The 27,969-nt window shown below is 43.2% G+C and overlaps 1 protein-coding gene across 1 annotated transcript in view; it reads right to left on the bottom strand.

Annotated features, from left to right (window-relative positions):
- Window positions 1-27,969, bottom strand: part of cnmd (chondromodulin) — a 69,098-nt gene that overhangs the window by 18,320 nt on the left and 22,809 nt on the right. The window contains exons 5-6 of the mRNA XM_060826456.1: window positions 18,252-18,405; window positions 16,869-17,113 (exon numbers count right to left, since the gene is read on the bottom strand). Coding sequence (XP_060682439.1) covers window positions 16,869-17,113; window positions 18,252-18,405 — 399 coding nt within the window. The remainder of the gene's footprint in view (window positions 1-16,868; window positions 17,114-18,251; window positions 18,406-27,969) is intronic.

Genomic DNA, 27,969 nt, shown 5'->3' with positions numbered 1-27,969 from the left:
AAACCCTCCTTATTCATGTATCCATCCAAATGCCCTTTTAATGTTGCAATTGTACCGGCCTCCATCACTTTCTCTGGCAGCTCATTCCATACTTGCACCACTTTCTGTGTGCAAGAGTCACCCCTTAGGTCATGCTTAACTTCTCCAAAGCTCATAATGAGTCTTCATTAGGAGAACAAAGAGTGATTCTGGGCATAATGTCTGAGAAAAGATATTTTGAACTTAAAGGAAGCGCAAGATATATCCAGCAGAATGACATCTGAACTGTAACATTTCCATTTCAAGGAGGAATTACATAAACTAGGGCTGTGATCCCTAATTTAGAAAATTAATGGGTAATCTGAACACATTTCCAAAAGGTAGAAGGGAGTAAATGAGTTAGACAGAATGGTATTGTTTCCAGCCCTAGAGAGTCGGGGAATAAGGGACACATTAAAATTAGAGTCAGGCACTTCAGGAATAAAATTGGGGAATATTTCTATACACCAAGTGTAGAAGGAACTTGGGGCATCCTTCTGCAATGACAATTGATCCTAGAATGAATACATCAATTTGAAATTTGCGTCTAATAGATCTTTCTTTTCCAGCACTACGACGAAATATAGGAAGAAAACACCAAATATGTGGAGCTAGGTTATAACAGCTGTGATCTCACTGAGCTGTGGTACAAGGTCAAGCAGCGAAATGATCAATTCCTGTTCTTTGTTTTTAGACTAGATTCCCTACAGTGTGGAAACAGGCCCATTCGGCCCAACAAGTCCACACCAACCCTCTGAAGGGTAACCCACTCAGATCCTATTCCCCTACCATATATTTACCCCTGACTAACGCAGCTAAAACTACAGGCAATTTACACTGGCCAAATCACCTGACCTGCACATCTTTGGATTGTGGGAGGAAACCGGAGCACCTGGAGGAAACCCACGCAGACACAGGGAGAATGTGCAAACTCCACGCAGGCGCCCGAGGTGGGAATTGAAGCTGGGTCCTTAGTGCTGTGAGGCAGCAGTGCTAACCACTGAGCCACCATGCCGCCCATTCTTAGACATGGCATCATCCAACAATGATACTAGTGAATACAACCCCATTGGCCCATCCCAGCCCTGCCGAGTTTTTACCATTCCTCTTGACCTCCCCCTCACTGAGGACGAACAATCAGTCCTCAGCAAAGGCCCTACCTTTATCCCCCTCCGCCCATGCATCGATGAATTTAATACACGCTGTGACGTCGAACACTTCTTCCTCCACCTCCGTGCTTACTCTTACAATCAGGACTCCTGCCCACCTTCCGAAGATCCCTTCATCTGCCTCCAACACACTCCATCCACCTGGACACCCCACACTGGCCTATTACCCGCCTTTGATCTCTTCATTTCCAACTGCCGCCAGGACATTAACCGCCTCAACCTGTCTACCCCCCTCCCTCACTCCAACCTCTCACCCTCACAACGTGCAGCCCTCCACTGCCTCTGCTCCAATCCCAACCTCACCATCAAAGGGGGTGCAGTGGTAGTTTGGCGCACTGACCTCTGAAGCCAGATGCCAACTCAAAGTCACCTCCTTCTACTGCCCCCTCGACCATGATCCCACCCCCCATCATCAAACCATTATCTCCTACACTATACAGAACCTCATCACCTCAGGAGATCTCCCACCCACGGCTTCCAACCTCATAGTCTGGATACCCCACACTGCCTGGTTCTACCTCCTTCCCAAGATCCACAAGCCGGACCACCCTGGCCGACCCATTATCTCAACATGCTCCTGCCCCACCAAACTCATCACCACCTACCGTGACACTTTCCTATCCCCCCAGGAACTCTCCACATACATTCGAGACACCACCCATGCCCTCCACCTCCTCCAAGACTTCCCTTTCCCCCCAATGCCTCATCTTCACCATGGATATCCAATCCCTCTACACCTCCATCTGCCAAGACCAGGAACTCCAAGTCCTCTTTTTCTTCCTTTCAAGACATCCCACCAGTACCCTTCCACCGACACTCTCATTCGTTTGGCTGAAATGGGCCTCACCCTTAACAATTTCTCCTTTGAATCCTCCCACTTCTTTCAGACCAAAGGGGTAGCCATGGGTACACGTATGAGCCCCAGCTATGCCGGTCTCTTTGTTGGCTATGTAGAACAGTCCATCTTCCGTGGCACCACTCCCCACCTCTTCCTTCACTACATTGATGACTGCATTGGCACCACTTCGTGTTCCCGCGAGGAGATTGAGCAATTCATCAACTTCACCAACACATTCCACCCTGGCTTTAAATTCACCTGGACCATCTTTGACACCTCCCTCCCCTTCCTGGACCTCTCCATCTCTATTAATAACGACCGACTTGACACTGACATTTTTTACAAACTCACCAATTCCCACAGCTCCTGATTACACCTCTTTCCACCCTACTTCCTGCAAAAATGCCATCCTGCATTCCCAATTCCTCTGCCTCCACAGTATCTGCTCCCAGGAGGACCAGTTCCACCACAGAACACACCAGATGGCCTCCTTCTTTAGAGACAAATTCCCTTCCCATGTGGTTAAAGATGCCCTCCAATGCATCTCGTCCAACATCCCGCCCCTCCGCCCTCAGACCCCACCCCTCCAACCGTAACAAGGACAGAACCCCCCCGGTGCTCACCTTCCACCCTACCAACCTTCGCATAAACCAAATCATTCGCCGACATTTCCTCTATCTTCAAACGGACCCCACCACCAGGGATATATTTCCTTCCCCACCCATTTCCACTTTCCGCAAAGACCGTTCCCTCCGTGACTACCTGGTCAGGTCCACGCCCCCCTACAACCCACCCTCCCTTCCTGGCACCCTCCCATGCCACTGCAGGAACTGTAAAACCTGTGCCCACACCTCCTCCCTCACCTCCATCCAAGGCCCTAAAGAAGCCTTCCACATCCATCAAAGTTTTACCTGCACATCCACCAATATCATTTATTGTGTACGTTGCTCCCGATGTGGTCTCCTCTCGATTGGGGAGACTGGACGCCTCCTAACAGAGCACTTTAGGGAATATCTCCGGGACACCCGCAACAATCAACCACACCGCCCCGTGGCCCAACATTTCAACTCCCCCTCCCACTCTTCCGAGGACATGCAGGTCCTGGGCCTCCTCCACCACCGCTCCCTCACTACCAGACGCTGGGAGGAAGAATGCCTCATCATCCGCATTGGAACACTTCAACCCCAGGGCATCAATGTGGATTTCACCAGTTTCCTCATTTCCCCTTCCCCCACCTTACCCCAGCTCCAACCTTCCAGCTCAGCACCGCCCTCATGACCTGTTCTACCTGCCTATCTTCTTTCCACCCTCCTCTCTGACCTATCACCTCCATCCCCACCCCCATTCACCTATTGTACTCTATGCTACTTTCTCCCCACTCCCACCACCCTCTCATTCATCTCTGCACTCTGCAGACACTTGCCTCTATTCCTGATGAAGGGTTTTGACCGAAACGTTGATTTTCCTGCTTCTCAGATGCTGCCTGACCTGCTGCGCTTTTCCAGCACCACTCTAATCTAGACTCTGGTTTTCAGCATCTGCAGTCCTTGTTTTACCATTCACCAATAGTCCCACTCCGTACCTTCTCACTTGTCACCATCACAGCTGGACCATGAACATACAAAAAAAGTCACCACAGAACATTCCAAACTGACTTTATAAATCAAACATCTAATATTCCATATTGAAGTCATAGAGTCACAGAGATGTACAGCATGGGAACAGATCCTTCGGTCCAACCTGTCCACGCCGACCACATATGTCAACCTAATCTAGTCCCACCTGCCAGCACCTGGCCCATATCCCTCCAAACCCTTCCTATTCATATACCTATCCAAATGCCTCTTAACTGTTGCAATTGTACCAGCCTCCACCACATCCTCTGGCAGCTCATTCCATACACATACCACCCTGTGTGTGAAAAAGTTGCCCCTTAGGTCACTTTTATATCTTTCCCCTCTCACCCTAAACCTATGCCCTCTAGTTCTGGACTCCCCGACCCCAGGGAAAAGACTTTGTCTATTTATCATATCCATGCCTCTCATAATTTTGTAAACATCTATAAGGTGACCCTTCAGCCTCTGACGCTCCAGGGAAAACAGCCACAGCCTGTACAGCCTCTCCCAATAGCTCAAATCCCCCAACCCTGGCAACATCTATGTAAATCTTTTCGGAACCCTTTCAAGTTTCACAACATCTTTTCAATGGGAAGGAGACCAGAATTGCACGCAATATTCCAACAGTGGCCTAACCAATGTCCTGTACAGCCGCAACATGACCTCCCAACTCCTGTACTCAATACTCTGACCAATAAAGGAAACCATACCAAACGCCTTTTCGCTATCCTATCTACCTCGAATCCACTTTCAAGGAGCTATGAATCTGCACTCCAAGGTCTATTTGTTCAGCCACACTCCCTAGGACCTTACTATTAAGTGTATAAGTCCTGCTAAGATTTGCTTTCCCAAAATGCAGCACCTTGCATTTATCTGAATTAAACTCCTTCTGCCATTTCTCAGCCCATTGGCCCATCTGATCAAGATCCTGTTGTAATCTGAGGGAACCCTCTTCACTGTCCACTACACCTCCAATTTTGGTGTCATCTGCAAACTTACTAACTATACCTCTTATGCTTGCATCCAAATCATTTAAGTAAATGACAAAAAGTAGAGGGCCCAGCACCGATCCTTGTGGCACTCCATTGGCCACAGGCCTCCAATCTGAAAAACAACCCTCTACCACTACCCTCTGTCTTCTACCTTTCAGCCAGTTCTGTATCCAAATGGCTAGGTCTCCCTGTATTCCATGAGATCTAACCTTGCTAATCAGTCTCCCACGGGGAACCTTATCGAACGCCTTACTGAAGTCCACATAGATCACATCTACTGCTCTGCCCTCATCAATCTTCTTTGTTACTTTTTCAAAAAAGCACGGTGGCACAGTGGTTAGCACTGCTGCCTCACAGCACCAGGGACCTGGGTTCAATTCCCGCCTCAGGTGACTGACTGTGTGGAGTTTGCACATTCTCCCCGTGTCTGCGTGGGTTTCCTCCGGGTGCTCCGGTTTCCTCCCACAGTCCAAAGATGTGCGTGTCAGGTGAATTGGCCATGCTAAATTGCCCATAGTGTTAGGTAAGGGGTATATGTTGGGGTATGGGTGGGTGGCGCTTCGACGGGTCGGTGTGGACTTGTTGGGCCGAAGGGCCTGTTTCCACACTGTAAGTAATCTAATCTAACTCAATCAAGTTTGTGAGACATGATTTCCCACGTACAAAGCCATGTTGACTATCCCTATTCAGTCCTTGCCTTTCCAAATACATGTACATCCTGTCCCTCAGGATTCCCTCCAACAAGTCAATTAATCATTTTCTGCACTTCTTTAATATTAGCCTTCCTGGTTCCTTCACCTGGCTACAGCACCCTTGTGAGCTAGCTGGGGAAGGGTGGGGGGGGGGGGGTGATTTTCAGGGAATGAGATCATAGCTGACCTCACACAAGCACAACTTCAAGCAGCTCTGACACTACAGCTTCTGGGTTTGGATTATACCACCATGGTAAAGGTGATAATCACAAAACCAGGGCACTGACAGAACTGCAGTGATTGTTGGGTGAACACTGTCAACCTTAGAAAGCACAACAGGTTTGTTCTCCCCAAATTCACATCATTCTCTTGGGCTAGTGCCCCAGTAATCTTAGTGAACTGCCAACAAAAGTTTGCTGAAATCTGTCAAGCTGAAAATGTGTTGCTGGTTAAAGCACAGCAGGTTAGGCAGCATCCAAGGAACAGGAAATTCGACGTTTCGGGCCAGAGCCCTTCATCAGGAATAAAGGCAGAGAGCCTGAAGGGTGGAGAGATAAGCTAGAGGAGGGTGAGGGTGGGGAGAAAGTAGCATGGAGTACAATAGATGAGTGGGGGAGGGGATGAAGGTGATAGGTCAGGGAGGAGGGTGGAGTGGATAGGTGGAAAAGGAGATAGGCAGGTAGGACAAGTCATGGGGACAGTCCTGAGCTGGAAGTTTGGAACTAGGGTGAGGTGAGGGAAGGGGAAATGAGGAAACTGTTGGAGTCCACATTGATGCCCTGGGGTTGAAGTGTTCCAAGGCGTTCTTCCTCTGGTGGTGAGGGAGCGGCGGTAAAGGAGGCCCAGGATCTCGATGTCCTCGGCAGAGTGGGAGGGCGAGTTGAAATGTTGGGCCACAGGCCGGTGTGGTTGATTGGTGCGGATGTCCCGGAGATGTTCCTTAAAGCGCTCTGCTAGGAGGCGTCCAGTCCCCCCAATGTAGAGGAGACCGTATCGGGAGCAGGCTGTCTGAAGTAAGGCTTCATCTGCAGCTCAACTGTGCCCTCTGATGGAGGTTGGCACATGTGTTATCTTTTCTCCTGCCTTGGTCACTCATGCTAAGTGTTTCATCACGTGCTGACACTGCCTCTAAACTATCCTTACCTCATACACAGTTGTGACCATGAGCAAGAGAGTTCCTTCATTGTCATGCTTTCTGCTCATCCACCTGTATGGTAACATTGCAGTTACTGGTTCTCTGAGATGAACGGCACAAGGGATTGGTCTTGTAGAGTCGGGCGATGGGGGTAGAGGAGCTGCAAGCATTTGCCGTTTGCAAATTAGAGTAACTTGTGCAAGCAATGGGAAGTTGGAACAGGAGAAATGGTTTACGTCACCTTTAGATTTCACCCCTGCTGTTGTCCATGGTCTCAGTTACAGCTGCTCCAATAATAGTCAGCACCATCTCCTCCAACAGAGTAAGGATAATCAGCTATTCATGATCCTACCAGGTAGATTCTACTGTCTGTGCATATCCATGAAGTTGTAAAGTTCAGCAAACAAAATGAGTGTTGTTGGAGCTGCACTCACTCAGACAACTGGGGAAATTTCCGTCACATTCCTAACAGTGCTTTGTAGATAGTGGACAAAATCAGAAGTCACATGAGAACAGATTATAGTCCAATAAGTTTACTTGAAATCACAAGCTTTCATAGTGCTGCTCCTTCATCAGTTGAACTGATGTCACCTGATGAATGGACAGTGCTGCAAAAGCTTGTGAAACCTGTTGGACTACAATCTGATGTTGCATGCCTTCTGACTTTGTCCACCCCAGTCCGACACTGGCACATCCACATTGTAAATAGTGGACAAGCTTTGAGGAATCAGGAGATGAGTTACTTGCCACAGAATTCTAACTGGCCCTTATAGCTACCTATGACTGGTCCAGTCCACAGTATCTGAGGAGTTACAAAAGGGGCCGCACAGTTTGCAATCGCAATGAACATTCCCACTTCTGACTTAATGATGGGGGCGAAGGTCATGGATGAAGCAGCCAAAGACAATTGGGCCTTTGCCAGTACCCTAATGAACTCCTGAAGAGATGTCCTATGGCTGAGATGATTAACTTCCACACAGTGGAGGGATTTCCCTTGATTCCCATCCAGTTTTGCTAAGGCTCTTTCTTGCTACACTCAATCAAATGCTGCCTTCATGGCGAAGGCAGTCACCTTCTTGAGTTCAGTTCTTTTGTCGATGTTTGGCATGAGGGTAGGAGCTTATGGACCTGTCAGAACTCAAACTGAGCATCAGTAACCAAATTATTGCTGAACAAATGACAATTGACAGCACTGTCAATGACAAGTTTCATCACTCTATGGCCAATCTAGAGTAGACTGACGGAGTGTTAATTAGTCCTACCTTTTATGGACAACACGTACCTCAGTCATTTTCCATATGGCCAGACAGATGCAAGTGGTCTAACCATACTGGCACACTTCGCTAGGAGAGCAGCCAGGCCTGGAGCACCAGCTCTCAGTATTATTGCTGGAATATTGATGTGGAAGTGCCAGCGTTGGACTGGGGACTATAACTTGGTGTTATGTGACTTTTAACTTTGCTGAGATATTGTCAAGGCTCATAGCCTTTGCAGTATTAAATGCCTTCAGTTATTTCTTGATATCACATGGAGTGAATCACATTGGCTGAATGCTCACATCTGTGGTACCAAGCACCTCTGGAGGCATCCACGATGATAATATAAACAAAGGACTGCGGATGCTTGAAATTTAAAACCAAAACAGAAATTGCTGGAAAGGCACAGCAGACCTGGCAGCATCTGTGGAGAGGAATTGGAGTTAATACTTCAGGTCCAGTGATGTTAACTTTACTTTCTCTCCACTGATGGCACCAGACTTGCTGATTTTCTCCAGCAATGTCTATTTTTGATGTGGGCATCCATGATAGATCTTCCACTCGGCATGTCTGGCTGAAGATACCCATAAATGCTTCAGGTATGTGCAAAATGCTTTTCCAATGGGCTCTTTCATTATTGAGGATGGGGATATTTGTGGGGCTTCCTCCTCCAGTGAGTTGCTGAATTGTCCACCACTATTCCTGACTAAACATGGAAGGACTGCCAAGCTTAGATCTGACCCATTGGTTGTGGGATTAATGAAAGATCACAGCATGTTCCCAAAATTGAAAAAATAATGAGTTGTTTAATTGCACCCACAGAACCACAGAGTGAAGGGGGCTATTTGGATCAGCTTGTCCACGCTGACCCAAAGACACCAGTTGCTTTGTTTATAGTTAAACATTTTCTGTTCACAGAATCACAGACATGTTATAGTGCAGAAAGTGGCCATTCAGTCCATTGCATCTGCACTGATTCTCTGAATGAGAATCATGACTTAGTGCCATTCTCCTCTGTCCGTCATGCCTTTGCACATCAATGTAACATCAGTGATACTCTAACATTAGGAATTATGATAAAGTACAATTGTTTGTGAACTTTTGCACAAGATGCTAATAACATTCTCAGTGCGTTGGACTGAGCATTGGAGTCTGGTTCAATTACAATAATGTTTCTCCTATACTTTGATTCTGAGCCATGGTGAGGGTTTGATGTTTATGAGTGTTGATATTGCCTCTGGAAATGTTACTAAGAATGATTTGCATTGTAGACTTACTGATATTGTGTGCATTTAGCTTCCAGATAAACAGTTCAAATATTTTTGTAAGTAAAATTTTGAGCATTTCAGATATTGTTTGTTGTTGATCGTATAAAGTGATTTGTAAGAACGATTTGTATCATTTGATTGAGTGTAATGTTAAAAACAATCCCTGCTTTTTTGACACATTTCCTCCTCGTAGATCTCTTACTTTTTACAATTGTTTATCCATTGTTATTTTAACTATTTCCTATATCAGAGTAGTTCACCTGACTGCTGTGAAGTACTGACGGTAATCTCCAGGATGAACAAACTCTTGGACTGTCACCATTGATAAAAATCAACTTGAAATATGATAACACTGGGTATGTCAGTTATTGTATATCAAAAAACACGCTTTTTTCCAAAAGCTTAGCATTACGAGGGTGTGGGAGTTGGAGAAGCATGTATTAGCTTCAATTTGTTTTCAGTTCCATGTTTTCCAACTTTTGATCTTATTCTGTGAGCATCTCATTATGGAGTCAGGAATCCACGATGGAAGATTAGAAATTGATCTCTAACAAATGTTACCAATTTTTGCAATATTTGTCAGCCAGATCCTACATAATGCTTCTTTTGACTCAAAAAACAATCAAAAGCAGCAGAATTGTGAGTCCTATTCATTTGAGAAACTGTGACTCCATGAAAAAAGAGGTTGTGAGAAATGAATACACACACTAGTTTTGCCATCTTTAACGCTGAAAGAATGGCCCATTATTACTGGCTCGAATCTTCCATTTTTATACCAAAACCAAACATTCTAATGATTTGCTATTGTTCCATCAGAACAATGTTTACTTAATTTCTACCCATTTGATGTTGGCTACTACACGTTTTATTGGAGGTGGAACATTCTTTAAATTAGATTAGATTCCCTACAGTGTGGAGACAGGCCATTTGGCCCAACAAGTCCACACCAACCCTTTTGAAGAGTAACCCAACCAGACCCACATCCCTACATTTACCCCTGACTAATGTACCTAATGCTACGGGCAATTCAGCACTTGCCCTGAACATCTTTGGACTGTGGGAGGTAACAGGAGGAAACCCACGCAGACATGGAGTGAATGTGCAAACTCCACACAGATGGTTGCCGAGGCTGGAATCGAACCATGGTCCCTAGCACTGAGAGGCAGCAGTGTGAACCACTGAGCCACCATGCCACCCTTTTATAAACATTACAGGTGCTAACCCTGACACCTATTAATTTGATTGTAACTATTATTATCTTTGTAGTCACCTCCTGGGAGAAGGCCCTCATCATTTGCTCTAATTTTGCTTGGAATTCAGGTTGAGGTGGCTGATTGTCAAATGCACATATTATTGTTCCCCAGAATCTATAGCTAATATCTGAATTCCACGCAGTTTGCACGAGAATGTAACTTAGCACTTTATACATTTCAAGCAACGTCATGACTTATGAATATTTACAGTAACAATGAAGTTTGTGGAGAAGGTGCAGAAACTGGATTATGGGATACAAAAACTCAACAAGCACAAAGAATTCCATGTTTAGGAGGAAAGAATCATTAAATGATTCAGCACAGGAGGGCATTTGACCATTTGCTGGCATTTTGCATGAGTCATCCAAATAATCACATTCTTTCATCATCACAAACTGCAAACTTTTCCTGTCCAAAAATTTATCCAATTTCACTTTGAAAGTCATTATTGACTTTCCTTTCACTCATTGTGCAAGCAGTTCAATCCAAATCTTCAATTTTGGTACTTTTTCTTTATTCATATGGCCTCTGGTTTTTCTGCTAACTGATATATAGAGGGATCTTGGCATCCATGTTCATAAATAGCAAGTTGCCATCCAAGTTGATAAGGTTGTTAAGAAGGCATATGGTGTGTTGGCTTTCATTAGCAGGGGGACTGACTTTAAGAGCTGTGAGATTATGCTGCAGCTCTGTAGAGCCCTGGTTAGACCACACTTAGAATGTTGTGTTCATTTCTGGTCACCTCATTATAGGAAGGATGTGGAAGCTTTAGAGAGAGGGTAGAGGAGAGTTACCAGGATGCTGCCTGTGCTGGAGGGCACATCTTATGAAGAAAAGTGGAGGGAGCTAGAGCTTTCTCATTGGAGTGAAGAAGGATGACAGTTGACTTGATAGAGGTGTACAAGATGATGAAAGGTGTAGACAGAGTGGATAGCCAGAGAATATTTTCTCAGAGTGGAAATGACTTCACAAGGGGGCATAATTTTAAGGTGATTGGAGGAAGGTTTGGGGGGGGGGATGTCAGAGGTCGGTTCTTTACCCAGAGAGTGGTGGGTGCATGGGATGCAATGCCACAGTGGTAGTAGAGTCAGAGACATTAGAGACATTTATACAACTCTTGGACATGGATGATAGTAAAACGAATGGGTATGTAGGTTTGTTTGATCTTAGAATAGGATAAAAGGTCAGCACAACATTGAGGGCCAACGAACCTGCAATGCTCTATGTGCTGTTATGTGGCTTTCCTTTAAGGTAGTTCACATCAAAGGGTTCCTTTGCGTGTATGTATACAGTTCTGCTTTGATGACTCTGGCTGGTGGGTTAGTCTGCTTTGGGGCTTGCAAGCTGCACAACCAGAAATCAGATCATGTTATGTCATGCCTGATAAAGTTGTAACGTGTTTCACTGTTAAAACAAACCGACCCATAGTGTTAATCAAAACCAGACAAACAATTGATTATTTATCGTTATCATTGAAAGGACATGATTAACAGCAGTGGAAAATGTTGCATTGAACAGTCAGCAAGCTAGTGAATGTTCAGGTGAAAAACATGGTTGACATTAATAAAATGCTCAAGTGCATGAGACAAGCTTCAATACTATTGTTCTTCACGATGTTGGAGAGTGTTGAAAACAGTTTCCTGGTAAGCAGACAAATCCCTATCAAGAGGCTAATTTAATTCATTTGAAAAAGACAAGTGATCAACTGTGTCTACACAGACACAATACATCAAGATTAATAGCTGAACAGCTAAAAGATCCCTGAAAAGATACGAAGCACTTTAGGAGATCAATTTAGAGCCAGATTAAATTTCCATTTTAATCGACTAGAACTGATATAATTCAGATAGGAGCCATAGACTACTTTGTGAGCAGATTCAGAAAAGAAATGGGGGCATTATGTGATTTTCATGTGAGGAGTTAGCAAACAGAATCCTTGAATTGGTGTTTGCATCTGTGTATGGAAACTTTCAAGAGAGATTTGTTCGACAATCCAAGAATTACAGTAGCAAAGAGCTTCTATGTACCTAAAAATGAAATGGTCTTTGTGGGGTGATGGAGCTTACAGGTGCAAAGTACAAATTCGATAGCTAACACAAGAATTAGAACAGCCTTCTGCATTCACCAAGAAAATGTGCAGCTTACAATTAATTTTGTGTGGCACATGGCAGAAAAAAAGTCATTTGCTAAAAAAGGCCATTTGGCAGGAGCAGTGTACCAAAGCAAAGGCTGATGCAGCTACAAAGATCTGTGACCCAAACATACCGCACAGAAAGCATCTGTTCCAACTCCAATTAAGGAAACCTCTTATCCTGCCAACAGTCGTAGACATGAACTGATTGAAAAGCCAGAATCTGACGACATACATGACGAGACACAATGCAGTGAACTTGTTTCACCCCTTTAATCTTGTTGAAAATGTCAATGTCATCACACCATGTGAAATGTTTGCAAAAATTCAAACAATCTGTCCTCAGAAAACTTTGTAATTGGCTAAGATTAACGAAGGTATCAATATACAGTTTCTGGGAATTTAAATTTAAAAACTCAACCCCACAGGGAGTGGAAGCCACGATTAAATCTACAACCTTCAGCGTGCAACATATCATCAACCTCAGTGTGCAGGATCAGTCATACTGCAACTCAAGTATACTCTACTTAGACACTGCAATTACTCTAGATTGTAGACACTGCAGAGCCAATGGTCCACCAGCATCCTGTGACCGAAAACCAGTCACAATCCAAGGAATCCATCAGACATCATACAACAATTCAAGATCTAACATCGAAATATCCAAAACGTTTGGATAAAATTGGCAGATTCAAGGGAACTGCAGCATTGAACTTGAAAAAGGAGGCAAACCTCCTCTGATAAGTGCGATGTCCATTTAGAAGACAAACTGAAGATTGTTAGACGAGATAGTCATCAAAATGATACAGATGCATGTCGACTAATGTAGCTCAATCAGAAGGATGGATTATTGAGATTGGACATCAATCCACAACACCTAAATGCATCTCTGAAACAATGCCCTTTAAATATACTCTCATTAGAAAAGCTAGATCCAAGCTTTTCAGGTATGAAATTCTTTTTGAAGCTTGATGCTTAAGCATGGTTACTGGTCAGTACATTCCCAGTGGAGTTCTAACAGCTCACTATAGTGCACTCCCCACTGAAACAATGCCATTTTCAATTACTCCCCTTCGGGCTTTGTGCTGCACTGGGATTTTTCAAGCTCACATCAACCTGGTCACATCCAATGAACCATGAAGTATCTGTATCGCTGATGGCATTGTTGACATAGGAAGAACAAAGCAAGAGCAGAACCATAATCTGCACTTATTGCTGCACATGGAAGATTGTTTTCACCAGTCAAAAATTTCACATCAGCATTTCGGATCAATGCTTATACTCGCGTTTATTCCAGGATGGCCATATGTCTCGATCCAATTAAACTAGAGGACTCAAAACCAAGGCAACTCATTAACAGAAGTACAGTCTTTGTAGATGCCTTATTCTCTTTAATTCTTGCTACCATACATTCCCAATCATTACTCAAAAGTCATTAACACCAAGGGAATGATTAAGCATGAATGTGCCTTTCCTGTGGAATGAGAATCACCAGTGCCTCTTTGAAGCACTGAATCAGTCATTATTGGAAACAGCAAACTGACAATGACATTAACTTAGGAAATCAATACCTTGGAAATCAATGCCTCACAGAAAGGTTCGGAAGTGTGCATCCTCCAAAAAAAGCAAACTGATTCGATCATAGTTCAACTACTCAAGTGCTGAATGGGAGACATTAGCTTTAGCTTTTGGAGTCATGTGTTTTCAGAAAAACCCATTCAGGAAAATGGTTTGTAGCAGAGGCTGACCACAAATCATTGCAGAAGGTTTGGTGAAAAATCATTGATAAATGCAGCTCCAAGTTTGCAGCATCTCCTCATAGAGATCCAATAACAATGCGATTAGGTACAAAAACAGGTCACTTTGCAGGTGACTCAACCCAGTGAAAATAAAAGACACACACTTACATCTTCAAAACGACTTCATTAACACTGAACTTGAGGGGCAGTATGGTGGCTCAGTGGTTAGCACTGCTGCCTCACAGCACCAGGGTCCCAGGTTCAATTCCAGCCTTGGGCAACTGTATGGTGTTTGTACATTCTCCCTGTGTCTATCTGGGTGCTCTGATCTCCTTCTGCAGTTCAAAGTTCAAGGGGGAGAAGTAAAGAAATTCGGATTTGAAATATACTTTCAATAACACTGAACTTGAAGATGTTTTCCAACTTGCACTGGTATATTTCAGACCATGTAAATGTCAGTGACTGTAAGAAGGAACTCACTAGAGAATCAAATATTAGCCAGTGACATCAGCAGTGACATCGAAATCCTTGTTATAAGCCATGTTGCATGTGAAGATTGTATAAGACAGCACCAAAGTACCATGCATACTGCAAAGTCCATGCCCATCCTTTGTCTAAAATCATACTTGGCCTTTATCAGGTCCATGGAAGTGACTATATCCTCATCATTAACTACTTTACCATGTCCTTCCTCATTCATTGATTTCATTATATTACAAACACAACTGTTGCAGATACTCTAAACTCATTTTTAATTCATTCAGCATCGCTAAAGAGATAATTAAGGATAGGACATATATGAGAAAGAGCGTATCAATCACATTATGTTTTCTCTACGTTGTCCTGGGTCCAAACATCTAACTGAACTCATCATGCACAGGTTCAAAAATCTAATGCTCAGAGGTTGGCAATCTAATCAAGATCGACACATTTGCACACTGCAATGAGAGAAACACCCCTGCATGTTATCATTCTAATTCAGCGGAACTCTGGCAGATCATTGCACATGAAATTTTAAAATTCTAAACCAAAGCACTCCTTTTGGAATTTGAGAGTAGCTTGTAAACCTGCAAGAGAAAGTGACCACAATGCGCAACAAAAAGATACAGAACTGTCAAAATTACAAATGGGGCATTCAGGACCCCATAGAAGTTACAGGGCTATTGGTAGAAGCCGCAAGAATGTGCTCAGAACAGAGATCCAGTGAGATCCATCCATGTGGTGGCACAATAGTGAGACTAAACATAGGAACAAAGAAAACAATCAAACCATCGAACCTGCACTGTACGGTCATAGCTGATCAATGCCTTTTGTCCCCATCACCATAACCCTTTCTGCCATTGATAATTAAATATGTATTAATCTCTACATTAAATATACTTAGAGATTGAGCTTTCACAGCTTTAGAAGGTAGAGAATTCCAAAGATTCACCACCCTATGAGTGGAAAAAAAAAGTCTCTTTACCTTGGTCCTAAATGGCATTCCATTATTTTCAAATAGTGTCCCTGGTTCGGGATTCTCCAACAGGGAAACATCTCACCTCAACAGGGAAACATCTACCTTTTAGTAATTTGAAGGTTTCAATGGGATCATGTCTCATCTTCCAAACTCAAAAGAATACAATAGACAATAGGTGCAGGAGTAGGCCATTCGGCCCTTCGAGCCAGCACCACCATTCATTATGATCATGACTGATCAGGTCCAGTTTGACTCATGCCTCCTTATAGTGCAATCCTCCCATCCCAGGAACAAGTCTGGTGAACTATTTTTGCACTCCCTCAATGATTATATCTTTACTGAGATGCTCAGTGCTCCAGATGTGTCCTAACAAAGCTCTGACAGATTTAAAGCAAAACTTCACTACTCCTGTACTAACGTTCTCTTTTGTTAACAGCTAACATTTCATTAGCCATTCTAATAGTTTTCCGCACTTGCGTGGTAGCCTTCAATGACTCATTGACAAAGACACACAAGTCCGTATGCATATCTATACTTTCCAACCTCTCATCATTTAAGTAATAACCTGCACGTGTTCTTCCAACCAAAGCAGATAGCCTCACATCTTCTCACATTACATTCCATCCGACATACTCTTTCACAATCACTAAGCCTGTCTAAATCCTTTTGAAAACACTGTCCATCTTTCTCACAGCACAAATCCCAGCTTAGGTGTATAATAGATTTGTCATGCTACTGCGGATGAATCAGGTTTTGTAACGGTTTCCCAACCACCGCCCAGTTCGGTTGTGATTCTAGATCCTTAATATACACAGAAAGAACAGACAGAACAGAAAGAACTTCACCAACAACTACAGGCAATCAACAGCCCCTCCAGACATAGTAATATCTGAGGAGAAGGTGATTCCTAATGAAGAGCTTATGTTGGAAATGTTGACTCTTCTGCTCCTCGGATGCTGCCTGACCGGCTGTGCTCTTCCAGCACCACTAATCCAAAATCTGGTTTCCAACATCTGCAGTCATTGTTTTTCCCCAGCTGTGCTTTTCCAGTACTACATTCTCGACTCTGATCATAATATCTGAACCTGATAGTAAAGTACCTATATGTTCCAGGGACTCAGGCAGTATAGTGTGAAACTGTAAATCTCCTGGATGCTTGTAGTTCTTTTATGCATTATTTAAAATGTTAAATTAGTTTCTGGCACAGTAACCCATGCTCATCAAGGCTCTGCTATTTCATTAACTGCCGCATACAAGCCTTGTAAAATAATCCTGAATGCCTCAAGGGTAATCAATACTTACATGATAGGGGTTTTCTGCATTGAAAGTAGATGGAACCCCTTCTTCTGGAGCTGTGTCATTTACTCTTGGTTCTGCTCTTGCATCCTGAGCTTGGACATCAGCTGTGTCAATGTCAACTTCAGCAGCTGCGCCCACAACTTGGCCATATTCGTCTACAGCACCAATGCCATAGTCATACTCATTGTAGTAAGGTTCAAATATTCGAGGTCTCTCATCATCCACTGATCGTCTCTTCCTTTGACCTTCTGTAAACAAAGCAGCGATTACAGGGCAATTTGACTAGCCTCAAGCAAATTTTATTTTTAAACACTAAAAGCAACATTACCCATTTATCGCACTGGGTTGAATCCAGCTCAAATTAATGGGACAACTGCGTTCTGCACTCACCGGCCTTATACCGAATTAAAAATAAGGCTGTTCATGCTTAATTAACTTTCTTCAGCTTTTTGATGATGTCACAGCAAGGGTGGATGAAGATAATGTGATTGAAGTTATGCATGTAGCTGAAAATGTGTTGCTGGAAAAGCGCAGCAGGTCAGGCAGCATCCAAGGAACAGGAGATTCGACGTTTTGGGCATAAGCCCTTCTTCAGATTCCTGAAGAAGGGCTTATGCCGAAACATCGAATCTCTTGTTCTTTGGATGCTGCCTGACCTGCTGCGCTTTTCCAGCAACACATTTTCAGCTCTGATCTCCAGCATCTGCAGTCCTCACTTTCTCCTCGAAGTAATGCATGTAGGCTTCCAAAAGTCATTTCATAAACTGCTGCATACCAGGCCTGCCAGCTGTGTTGGAGCTCAAGGAATAAAAGGGTTAGGAGCAGGATGGATACAAGATTGGCCAAGTAGCAGGAAGCATTGCTGTCATGGAATATGGGAGGACAATGGCTGGAAGGTAGTGGGCATGGGTTGGCATTAATTGACACAGGTGCTATAAAGTGGCATGGGGATATAATAGATAAACATAAACATGTGGATGAATCAGGTTTTGTAATGGTTTCCCAAACACTGCCGAGTTTGGTTGTGTTATTAGATCCTCAATACACACAGGGGCATAGGTTATCATCGGATGTAAAAGGGGCCATGGCACGTGGGTGTGGAACATGATGTGCCATGGATTTGCCAGGATGAGGTATGTGTGTAGCCCTTGTTGTTGCCTCTGATCTTACTTTTTGCAGAAATCATGCTCAACTTCTACTAATAAACACTCCCTTCCAGAATAAAAACCTGAACCTCTAGAGCACATTCGCCGGAGTTGGATTTGCAAAGTTGATAATTGTCCTGGACTCTGACCTGCCAACTTCAGAATGAAAATTCACAGCTTTTTTTCACCTGAACATCTTGCTATCTAGACTTTGCAAACAAACATCAACATCACAGGTTACCTTTTGTATACATTGGACGCAGCCAGTATATAGGCAGAGCACCACACAATTCCAAAATCTTAGGACTCAAGAAGCCATGATCTTTGACTGGCTGTTTTGCAGCAACCCAGATGAGAGATTCTTCTTCAAACTTCGCAGGCATGATTTCATCTTCCTTAAAAGAAGAGAATAGTAGATAATGCATCACAGATTGCTCATCAATTATTCAAACAACGGTGCAGCCATCAACCATCTGTTATACAACAGAAAACCTAGAGGGAGTTTTGCTTTTACTGTCCAAAATAATTAAAACATTTGTTGAAAGCAGAGACCAGTTTTTTTAAAATCCTTCCTTATGGATGGAAGGTCAGTCTTCCCAGAAAAGTAACTATATTTATTCAAATTTTATTCACTGCAAATACTTAAGTAATCACTTAAATATGTGGAGCCTGCAAGGTTTGTAGCTCAGGTTGAGGTTTAGGGTGTAGGTTTGCTCGCTGAGCTGTAGGTTTGATATCCAGACGTTTCATTACCTGGCTAGGTAACATCATCAGTGGCAACCTCCAAGTGAAGCGAAGCTGTTGTCTCCTGCTTTCTATTTATATCTTTCTCCTGGATGGGGTGCCTGGGGTTTGTGGTGATGTCATTTCCTGTTCGTTTTCTGAGGGGTTGATAGATGGTACCTAGATCTATGTGTTTGTTTATGGCGGTGTGGTTGGAGTGCCAGGCCTCTAGGAATTCTCTGGCATGTTTTTGCTTAGCCTGTCCCAGGATAGATGTGTTGTCCCAGTCGAAATAGTGGTTTTTTTCATCCATGTGTTTAGGGCTACAAGAGAGAGAGGGTTGTGCCTAGCTGGTGTTCGTGTATCCTGATGGCTAACTTTCTTCCTGTTTGTCCTACGTAGTGTTTGTGGCAGTCCTTGCATGGAATTTTGTAGATGACGTTGGTTTTGTCCATGGGTTGTACTGGGTCTTTTAAGTTTGTTAGATTTTGCTTGAGATTGTTGGTGGGTTTGTGTGCTACTAGGATTCTGAGGGGTCTTAGTAGTCTGGCTGTCATTTCTGAAACTTTTTGATGTATGGTAAGGTGGTTAGGGTTTCTGGCTGTGTTTGGTCTGCTTGTCGTGGTTTGTTCCTGAGGAATCTGCGGACTGTATTTTTTGAGTATCCGTTCTTCTTGAATATGTTGTATAGGTGGTTCTCCTCTGTTGTCTGAAATTCGTCTGTGCTGCAGTGTGAGGTGGCTCGTTGGAATAGTGTTCTGAGCCTTTTATGTCTTATATTGAATATATTAATTTCCAAAGACTGATGCAATTGTTCTTGAAATCCTATTCCTTTAAATGTAACTCAAAATCACCAAACAGGAACATTTACTGAGATTTAATAAAACCAGTGGCACTGTGCTATGCTTGATATTTAGTGATATTACATCACTGGCCTATTGCAGCTAGTAATGACTAGGATTTGATTACTTCAGATAGAGACTCCAGTTTTTTAACAATATTCCAATCAAGACTTACATTTCATAAATGCCAGAGACAAAGCAATTGTGCCCCCCCCCCCCGTCAGACAATCCAAAAGCAGATGGGCAGCTTAATGTGCTTTTCCCCCTCTTAAAATGGCTCTGAGAATTACTGGCATTTATATGAACATTACCACATGATGGCACTGTTGGCACAAAAGTGCTTCTGCATGGATTCACTTGTCGATGTGAACATGGTGGAATCATCATCAAACTCTGACAAACTCCCTGCTGTACTTCAGAGACAAGCTCATGCTGAAGTTATCGCGGATATCATTCCTTCACGGTTACACAAGTGTACAGCTATTGTGCAGAAAGAGCAAACTTCCACCTCTTGCTAAGCCACTTCTTCAAGGAAAATTCTCTAATCTAATTGATTGATGAGAGGTTTCCAAGTGTTTCCCTTTAGGCATCTCTGAAAAGGGATTGGGTAGAACATCTTGTGAAAAGGGCACCTTGTACTGCTCAGACAGGCATACAAGCTTGCTTTGCTATTGCTTAAAGGTCTTGCACTCGTATATCCAAAAGTACAATTGTCAGCTGTTGGCAATTTATTTGGCAATCTCATGTAAACAAAATTCAAGTTAAGGTAGCAACCATCCGAATTTATTTTTCGCAAGGTTTCTCAAATATATTTCAGACACAATAAATGTTAGGTGTGGAAGCTGCTCTATAGATTTATGTACAAATGTAACCCATGTCAATTATTATGGTTCAGTGATAGGTTTCAAGTTTTAACATACTTGACTGATTATAAACTGAAATAATTCAATTAAAAATGCCAAAAGAATCTAGATAATTAATCATATGAAAAACAGCATATTGAAATTAATGTTTCTGGGACTCGTGAAAAAGGTTAATGCCGCCACAAAGGAATCAGCTTTTATTTTGCTGATACTTTATTAATGAATGGTCATTAACCATATTGTAAAATCTCTTACAGCAGCCCACACTAAAAAAAACATACTGCAAGCTCTTGAAGTATGAGAGGACAGTTCATAAATGATCTTAATTTCACATCAATTGATTTTAATAGTACACTTTAGAATACATGCATACAATCCACTCTCTCTTTCCTTCCAGAGAGGTGTTAGCATATATATTGCATCTCCAAGCACTTTAATTAAATACAGTGTTTCGAGGTAACACTTGGCTGACTGCTCGGTTTGATTTCCCAGATTTATTCAGTGATACCTCTGCTTGATAGCTGACCATTGCACCTCTGGTCAGTGATGCTCATGAGCTCATTTTTAGCTTATTCAATATGCTGTAATTGTCACAAATATAAAATTCTACCTCATGTCATGAAACCTCCAACGGGACAAAAGCAAAACAAAAACCACAGATGCTGAAAGTCTGAAATAAAGGCTGAAAATTAAAAGAGAAAGACTCAGCAATTCAGGCGGCATCTGTTCAGATACTCTGTGCCCAAGAGGTATCTTGCCACTGCCAATCACTGCCCCATTTTATCCCCATTCTCCTCCCCACCCCCCAAACTCTGATGCCTAACTGCTGCCTCCAAAGCTTCACTCAAGACAGCCTGACTGACACCGGTGAAACGTACCACTTTCAGTCCTGGTTACTATTCTCGAGGACACCGCTGGCTCTGAATAGCAGCTAAACATCTGATTGATTAGCAACTGTTAGAGGCAGGGCATTCACTGAGATGAGCTGGAAGCCACAGCTTGAACGACTATGCAGCTTGATGACTGTAAAATTAGATGTTGTTTTCCTGAAGCAGTGGAGCTGGGGCTTCACTGACTTGTTAATTTGGGGGATAGGGCCACTGCCTTGGAAAAAAGTTCCCACCATCATTCATTAAATCCTTGCTTCCTGTCAGGTTACTGCTGTGCTCCATTGTTTGATGACATCCTGAAACACTGCTTACGTGGATTTTTAGATTCAGCATGATGAATATTTCTATCTCCCTGTTTCTTAGATTACTATATGTATTCCAGAATTCCAAGTGATCTTCACAAGTGATTCACCTGTTGCATTAAAATATTTGCATATAAACAATATATTCTGCGATAACACATGTTTTGTTAACGCAAATTTGCTGTAAGGTGATTGACGAAAGTGGGACACTGTTTCTACTGCATAAACTTTTAAAACATGTTGGCTGTGATGCGATTACATCGTCAATACTTTAAAGTGCTGTTTCTAAAGAAAAATTGCGCTATGATTCAGGGTTGCACAAGAACGCAACCATCACGTTATCGACGAACTACCTGTATATACTTTACTCAAGGAAGCATTACTCCAGACCAGAGTGTTAAAACCTGGGGTAGTCGAGAGTTGGGGATGCGAACATCATGCTGGAGACAGTAAGCTGTTACTATTCTGATGTTTTTCTAAATGAACAAAAATATTCAAAGTTTGTGAGAAGATTTGTAGCTTGGGTGCGCGTTGTTGTGGTTCTGTTCGTCGAGCTGGGAATTTGTGTTGCAGACATTTCGTCCCCTGTCCAGGTGACATCCTCAGTGCTTGGGAGCCTCTTGTGAAGCGCTTCTGGTGATCTTTCCTGCGGCATTTGTAGTGATTTGAATCTGGCGCTTCCGGTTATCAGGTCCAGCTGTCCGCTGCAGTGGCTGGTATATTGGGTCCAGGTTGATGTGTTTATTGATTGAATCTGTGAATGAGTGCCATGTCTCTAGGAATTCCCTAGCTGTTCTCAGTTTGGCTTGTCCTATAATAGTAGTGTTGTCCCAGTCAAATTCATGTTGCTTGTCATCTGCGTGTGTGGCTACTAAGGATAGCTGGTCGTGTCATTTCGTGGCTAGTTGGTGTTCATGGATGCGGATGTCTTCCTGTTTGTCCTAGGTAGTGTTTTGTGCAGTCCTTGCATGGGATTTTGTACATTACATTGGTTTTGCTCATGCTGGGTATCGGGTCCTTCGTCCTGGTGAGTTGTTGTCTGAGAGTGGCTGTTGGTTTGTGTGCTGTTATGAGTCCTATTGGTCGCAGTAGTCTGGCTGTCAGTTCGGAAATGCTCTTGATGTATGGTAATGTGGCTAGTCCTTTGGGTTGCGGCATGTCCTCGTTCCATTGTCTTTCCCTTAGGCATCTGTTGATGAAATTGCGCGGGTATCCCTTTTTGGCGAATACATTGTATAGGTGTTCTTCTTCCTTTTTTTGCAGTTCTGGTGTACTGCAGTGTGTTGTGACCCTTTTGAATAGTGTCTTGATGCAACTTCTTTTGTGTGTTGGGGTGGTTGCTTTCGTAGTTTAGGACTTAGTCTGTGTGTGTGGCTTTCCTGTATACCTTTGTAGTGAATTCCTGTATACCTTTGTGGAAGACAGCTAATGATCTGCATCCATGAACACCAACTAGCCACGAAACAACACGACCAGCTATCCTTAGTAGCCACACACGCAGATGACAAACAACATGAAATTGACTGGGACAACACTACTATTATAGGACAAGCCAAACTGAGAACAGCCAGGGAATAGCTAGATGCATGGCACTCATCCATAGATTCAATCAATAACATATCGACCTGGACCCAATATACTGACCACTGCAGCGGACAGCTGAAACTGACAACCGGACGCGGCAGATTCAAACACTACAAATGGCAGAGGAAAGATCACAGAAGCGCTTCACAGGAGACTCCCAAGTACGGAGGATGTCACCTAGACAGGGGATGAAACATCTTCAACACAAATTCCCAGCGCGGCGAACAGAACAGAAATATTTTCAAGATATAGACTTTGCATAAGCAGCACTCTGCCTGTTTGTCATGACAACTGGAATAAATAGTAGGGTTTCATGATACTGATCTGCTTAAAATGCATATATTTCATGCCTCCACAGAATGGAACTTAGTTAAGGAATACCAGTAAAAATGACAGTAAAGCAGCTTCCAAAGGTGTCTGGTGGCATATAATTTGGACAGTACTAACTTATTGCTATTCTCCACAGCAACCATACTATCACAGGTGCATTGACTCAAGGGCTGTGCCTCAGGAGGGGAAGATTTAACAGGGAAGAGTGCCAGCTGTCAGTGTCAAAATTTCTACAGCTTCAACCTTGAAGATTAGGTTACTTACAGTGTGGAAACAGGCCCTTCGGCCCAACAAGTCCACAACGACCCGCCGAAGCACAACCCACCCATACCCCTACATTTACCCCTTACCTAACACTACGGGCAATTTAGCATGGCCAATTCACCTGACCCGCACATCTTTGGACTGTGGGAGGAAACCAGAGCACCCAGAGGAAACCCACACAGACACGGGGAGAACGTGCAAACTCCACACAGTCAGTCGCCTGAGTCGGGAATTGAACCCGGGTCTCAGGCGCTGTGAGACAGCAGTGCTAACCACTGTGCCACCGTGCCGCCCAAAGCAACTAACTCATTCCAAATGAATACTAACAAACCATTTTTCTCAGTATGGGTCTTGTTTAAGGTAATGGTTCTGAAAGAGTTGATGTTGAAGCTGCATTAAAGGTCCATCCAACCTAATGATGCCACACAATGTTAGAGTAAAGTTAATTCAGTACAAGGTGCCAATGAAGACAGGTGTGTCTTTGCCAGCCTTATAATCATGCCAACCAAGTCAATGTAATTGGTACTGGTTTGCTATCAATGCAATAAGTGACACCGCATTGTGTAAAAAAAATGCCTCTTGTAAAAGCTCAATAAATCAGTTTTTCTTCCACAACTGCTAATTGGACAGTCCCTTAAACTGAGGCAGCACTGCCCACAACCGCAGGCTCAGTACAACATATGACAATGTGATCTGGGGGTTCGGGGCTGTCAGAGTCAGTACAGCTATCTTTCTCACTGAGTAGAACGAAGAGGATGGTCAATTCCATCAGAATGCTGTGGTCTTGGTCACGGCGGGTTGTTAATTGTAGTCATTTGGATCTTTTTCTTTTTAAGCTCTGTGCAGCTGGTGCGAGGACTTATCCTAGAATCACAGAACATAGAGGGCCTAAGGGCCTGTACTGTGCGCTGTTGTGCCAATCTTTTACCCTACTCTAAGACGAACCTACATACCTTCATTGTACTAACTTCCTTGCGCCTATCCAAGAGTCGCTTAAGTGTCCCTAATGTCTCTGACTCTACTGCCACCGCTGGCAGTGCATTCCATGCACCCACCGCTCTGTGTAAAGAACTTACCTCTGACATCTCCCCTAAAATCTTCCTCCAATCACCTTAAAATTATGTCTCCTCATGATTGCTGTTTCCATCCTGGGAAAAATTCTCTGCCTACACCTCTCACCTTTTACACCTCTATCCAATCACCTCTCATCCTACTTTGCTCCAATAAGAAAAGCACTAGCTCCCTCAACCTCTTGTCAATAGGCATGCCCTTCAATCCAGGCAGCATCATGGTAAATCTCCTCTGCACCCTATCTACAGCTCCTACATATTTCCTATAATGAGGCGACCAGAACTGGACACAATATTCCAAGTGAGGTTTAACTAGGGCTGTATTGAGCTGCAACATGACCTTGCGGCACTTAAACTCAACTTCCCTGCTAATGAAAGCCAACGACACACCAAACGTCTTCTTAACAATCCTATCAACTTGGGTGACAACTGTGAGGGATCTATGAACATGATCCCCAAGATCCCTGTGTTTCTCAATTCTGCCAAGAATCCTGCCTTTAAAGTTGTATTCTGTATTCAAAGTTGACTTTCCAAAATGCATCACTTCACACCTTTTCAGGTTGGACTCCACCCGCCACTTATCAGCCCAGCTCTGCATCCTGTCAATGTCCCATTGCAACGTACAACAGCCTTCCACACAATCCACAACTCCACCAACCTTCATGTCATCAGCAAATTTACAAACCTACCCTTCCACTTCCTTATTCAAGAAATTTATAAAAATCACAAACAGCAGAGGTCCTAGACTGATCCTGAGGAACATCAATGGTCACCGAGCTCCAGGCTGAATAATTTCCATCTACCACCATGCTCTGTCTTCTACAGGCCAGCCAATTCTTTATCCAGACAGCTGGATTTCCCTGTATCCCATGTCTCTTACCATCTGAATAAGGCTACCATGGGGAACTTTATCAAACACCTTGCTAAAATCCATATACACCACATCCACTGCTCTACCTTCATCAATGGGTTATGTCACATCCTCAAAGAATTCAGTAAGGTTTGTGAGGCATGACCTGCCCCTCACAAAGCCATGCTGACTATCTCTAACCAAACTACAGTCTTCCAAGTAATCATAAATCCTGTCTCTCAGAATCCTCTCCAATAATTTGCCTACCACAGACGTGAGACTGACTGGTCTGTATTTCCCAGGATCTTCCCTATTCCCTTTCTTGAACAAGGGAATAACATTTGCCACACTCTAATCATCTGGTACTACTCCAGTGGACAGTGACACAAAGATCATTGCCAAAGGCGCAGCAATGTCTTTCCTCGCTTCCTGCAATATCCTTCAGTGTATCCTGACTGACCCGGAGACTGATCTATCCTTATGTTTTTCAAAATTTTCAGCATATCCTCCTTCTTAACACCAACCTGTTTGAGCACATCTATTTCATGCTATTCTCACAAATGTCAAGGTCCCTCTCAATCATGCATTAATTCCTCTTCTGTGAATTCTAATGATACTTTTATCTGTTGCACCCCTGTTTTAGAAGTGATGGGATGGTTTCTGATGCATGTTTCTTAACGTTTCAGAAAGCACATGGCAATACAGACCAAAACCAGTCAGTCACTATATAAACTTGCTCTGCAAAATCTCACTGTCCTGAGTAGCAACGAATACAGTATCGTGCTAGAATAGGAAGGTAAAATCAGCATTCCATGAAGGAGGAATAGGTGAAACATTAACATAACATTTCAAATATCACGTCATCAGACACTTAAATTGGGAAGCTTAGGCACTTATTCCTAAACTACTTGGACAAAAAAAGTTGTTTAAATCATTTTCTTCTCTTCACACTTCCTCTATATCCATCAACAGAAATCCATGGTGCTCTCACAGCTCTTGAAATAATTACAGATGAATCCTCCCAGCAACAGATTAATTAAATACAAGACATTTCATCAAATCGTTGTAGGCTCTGCAAATACATCTCTCCTTTGTGTTGCTACATTGTGGATAATATACAACATTCAACTACTTCACCAAACTGATTACATTATGAAAAGAGTAAAATTGATGGCCAGCTGGAAGGTTTCACTGGTGTCTCTTTTGGATACTGATAATCATAGACTACCATGTACAATGGATTTTAAAGGAATGTCAGTTAGCCACTGAGTGCTGAATCCTTAGTTTCTGTAACAGAGACAGGAATCATGCAGGAACACCACCCAGTGACTATATTGACTTCAGTAGCACTTGCTCCACTGTACCCCCTTGTACTCTATGCATCCTCCTCAATTTCTGATGGTCTACCAGTTGTTTGATCCTGCTCACAGAGTTATACATTACAGAGACAGGCCCTTTGGCCCAAACTGGTCCATGCCAACCAAAATGTCCGTCCACACTAACCTCATTTCCCTGCACTTGGCTCTTATCCTTCTGATCCTTTCCTGTCCATGTATTTGCCCAAATGCCTTTTAAATGTTGTTAATGTACCGGCCTCAACCACTTCTGCCTACCACCCTCTGCGTAAAAACCATGTCCCTCATTTCCCTTTTATTCTTTCCCCTCTCATCTTAAACTGATGCCCTCTTATCCTCGATTCCCCAACCCTGGGAAAAAGACTGAGTGTATTCACCTTATGCATGACACTCATGATCTAAAAAACTTCGATAAAGTACTCCCTCAGTCTCCTACGTTCTAAAGAAAAAAATTTAGCTTGTCCAATCCCTCCCTATAACTCAGACCATTGAGTCCAGGCAACATCCTTATAAAATTTCTTGGACACCCTTTCTAGTTTAATAAAATCCATCCTATAACAAGTGGACCAAAACTGAGCAAAATACTCGAGGTACAGCCTTCACAACACTCTACATAACTGCAACATAACTTCCCAACTTCTATACTCAATGTCCTGACTGATGAAGGAGGGTGTGCCAAAATCTTTCTTCATTTTCAGAGAAATGTGGACCTGATCTCCAAGATCCCTCTGTTCTACTACATGGCACTACTATTCACCCTGAAACTCCTACCTTGATTTGACTTTCCAAAATGCAAGCCTCACACTTATCTATTGCTCACTCAAAAACTTGTCATCACGTTTTAGTCCTGCTCTCTCTCTGCCATACCTACTGACATGTGAGTTGA

Source organism: Hemiscyllium ocellatum, chromosome 6 (genome assembly GCF_020745735.1).
Source record: "Hemiscyllium ocellatum isolate sHemOce1 chromosome 6, sHemOce1.pat.X.cur, whole genome shotgun sequence".
NCBI classification, from domain to species: domain Eukaryota; kingdom Metazoa; phylum Chordata; class Chondrichthyes; order Orectolobiformes; family Hemiscylliidae; genus Hemiscyllium; species Hemiscyllium ocellatum.
The sequence above is the reverse complement of the archived record's forward strand: the minus strand, read 5'-3'. Positions and strand labels throughout refer to the sequence as shown.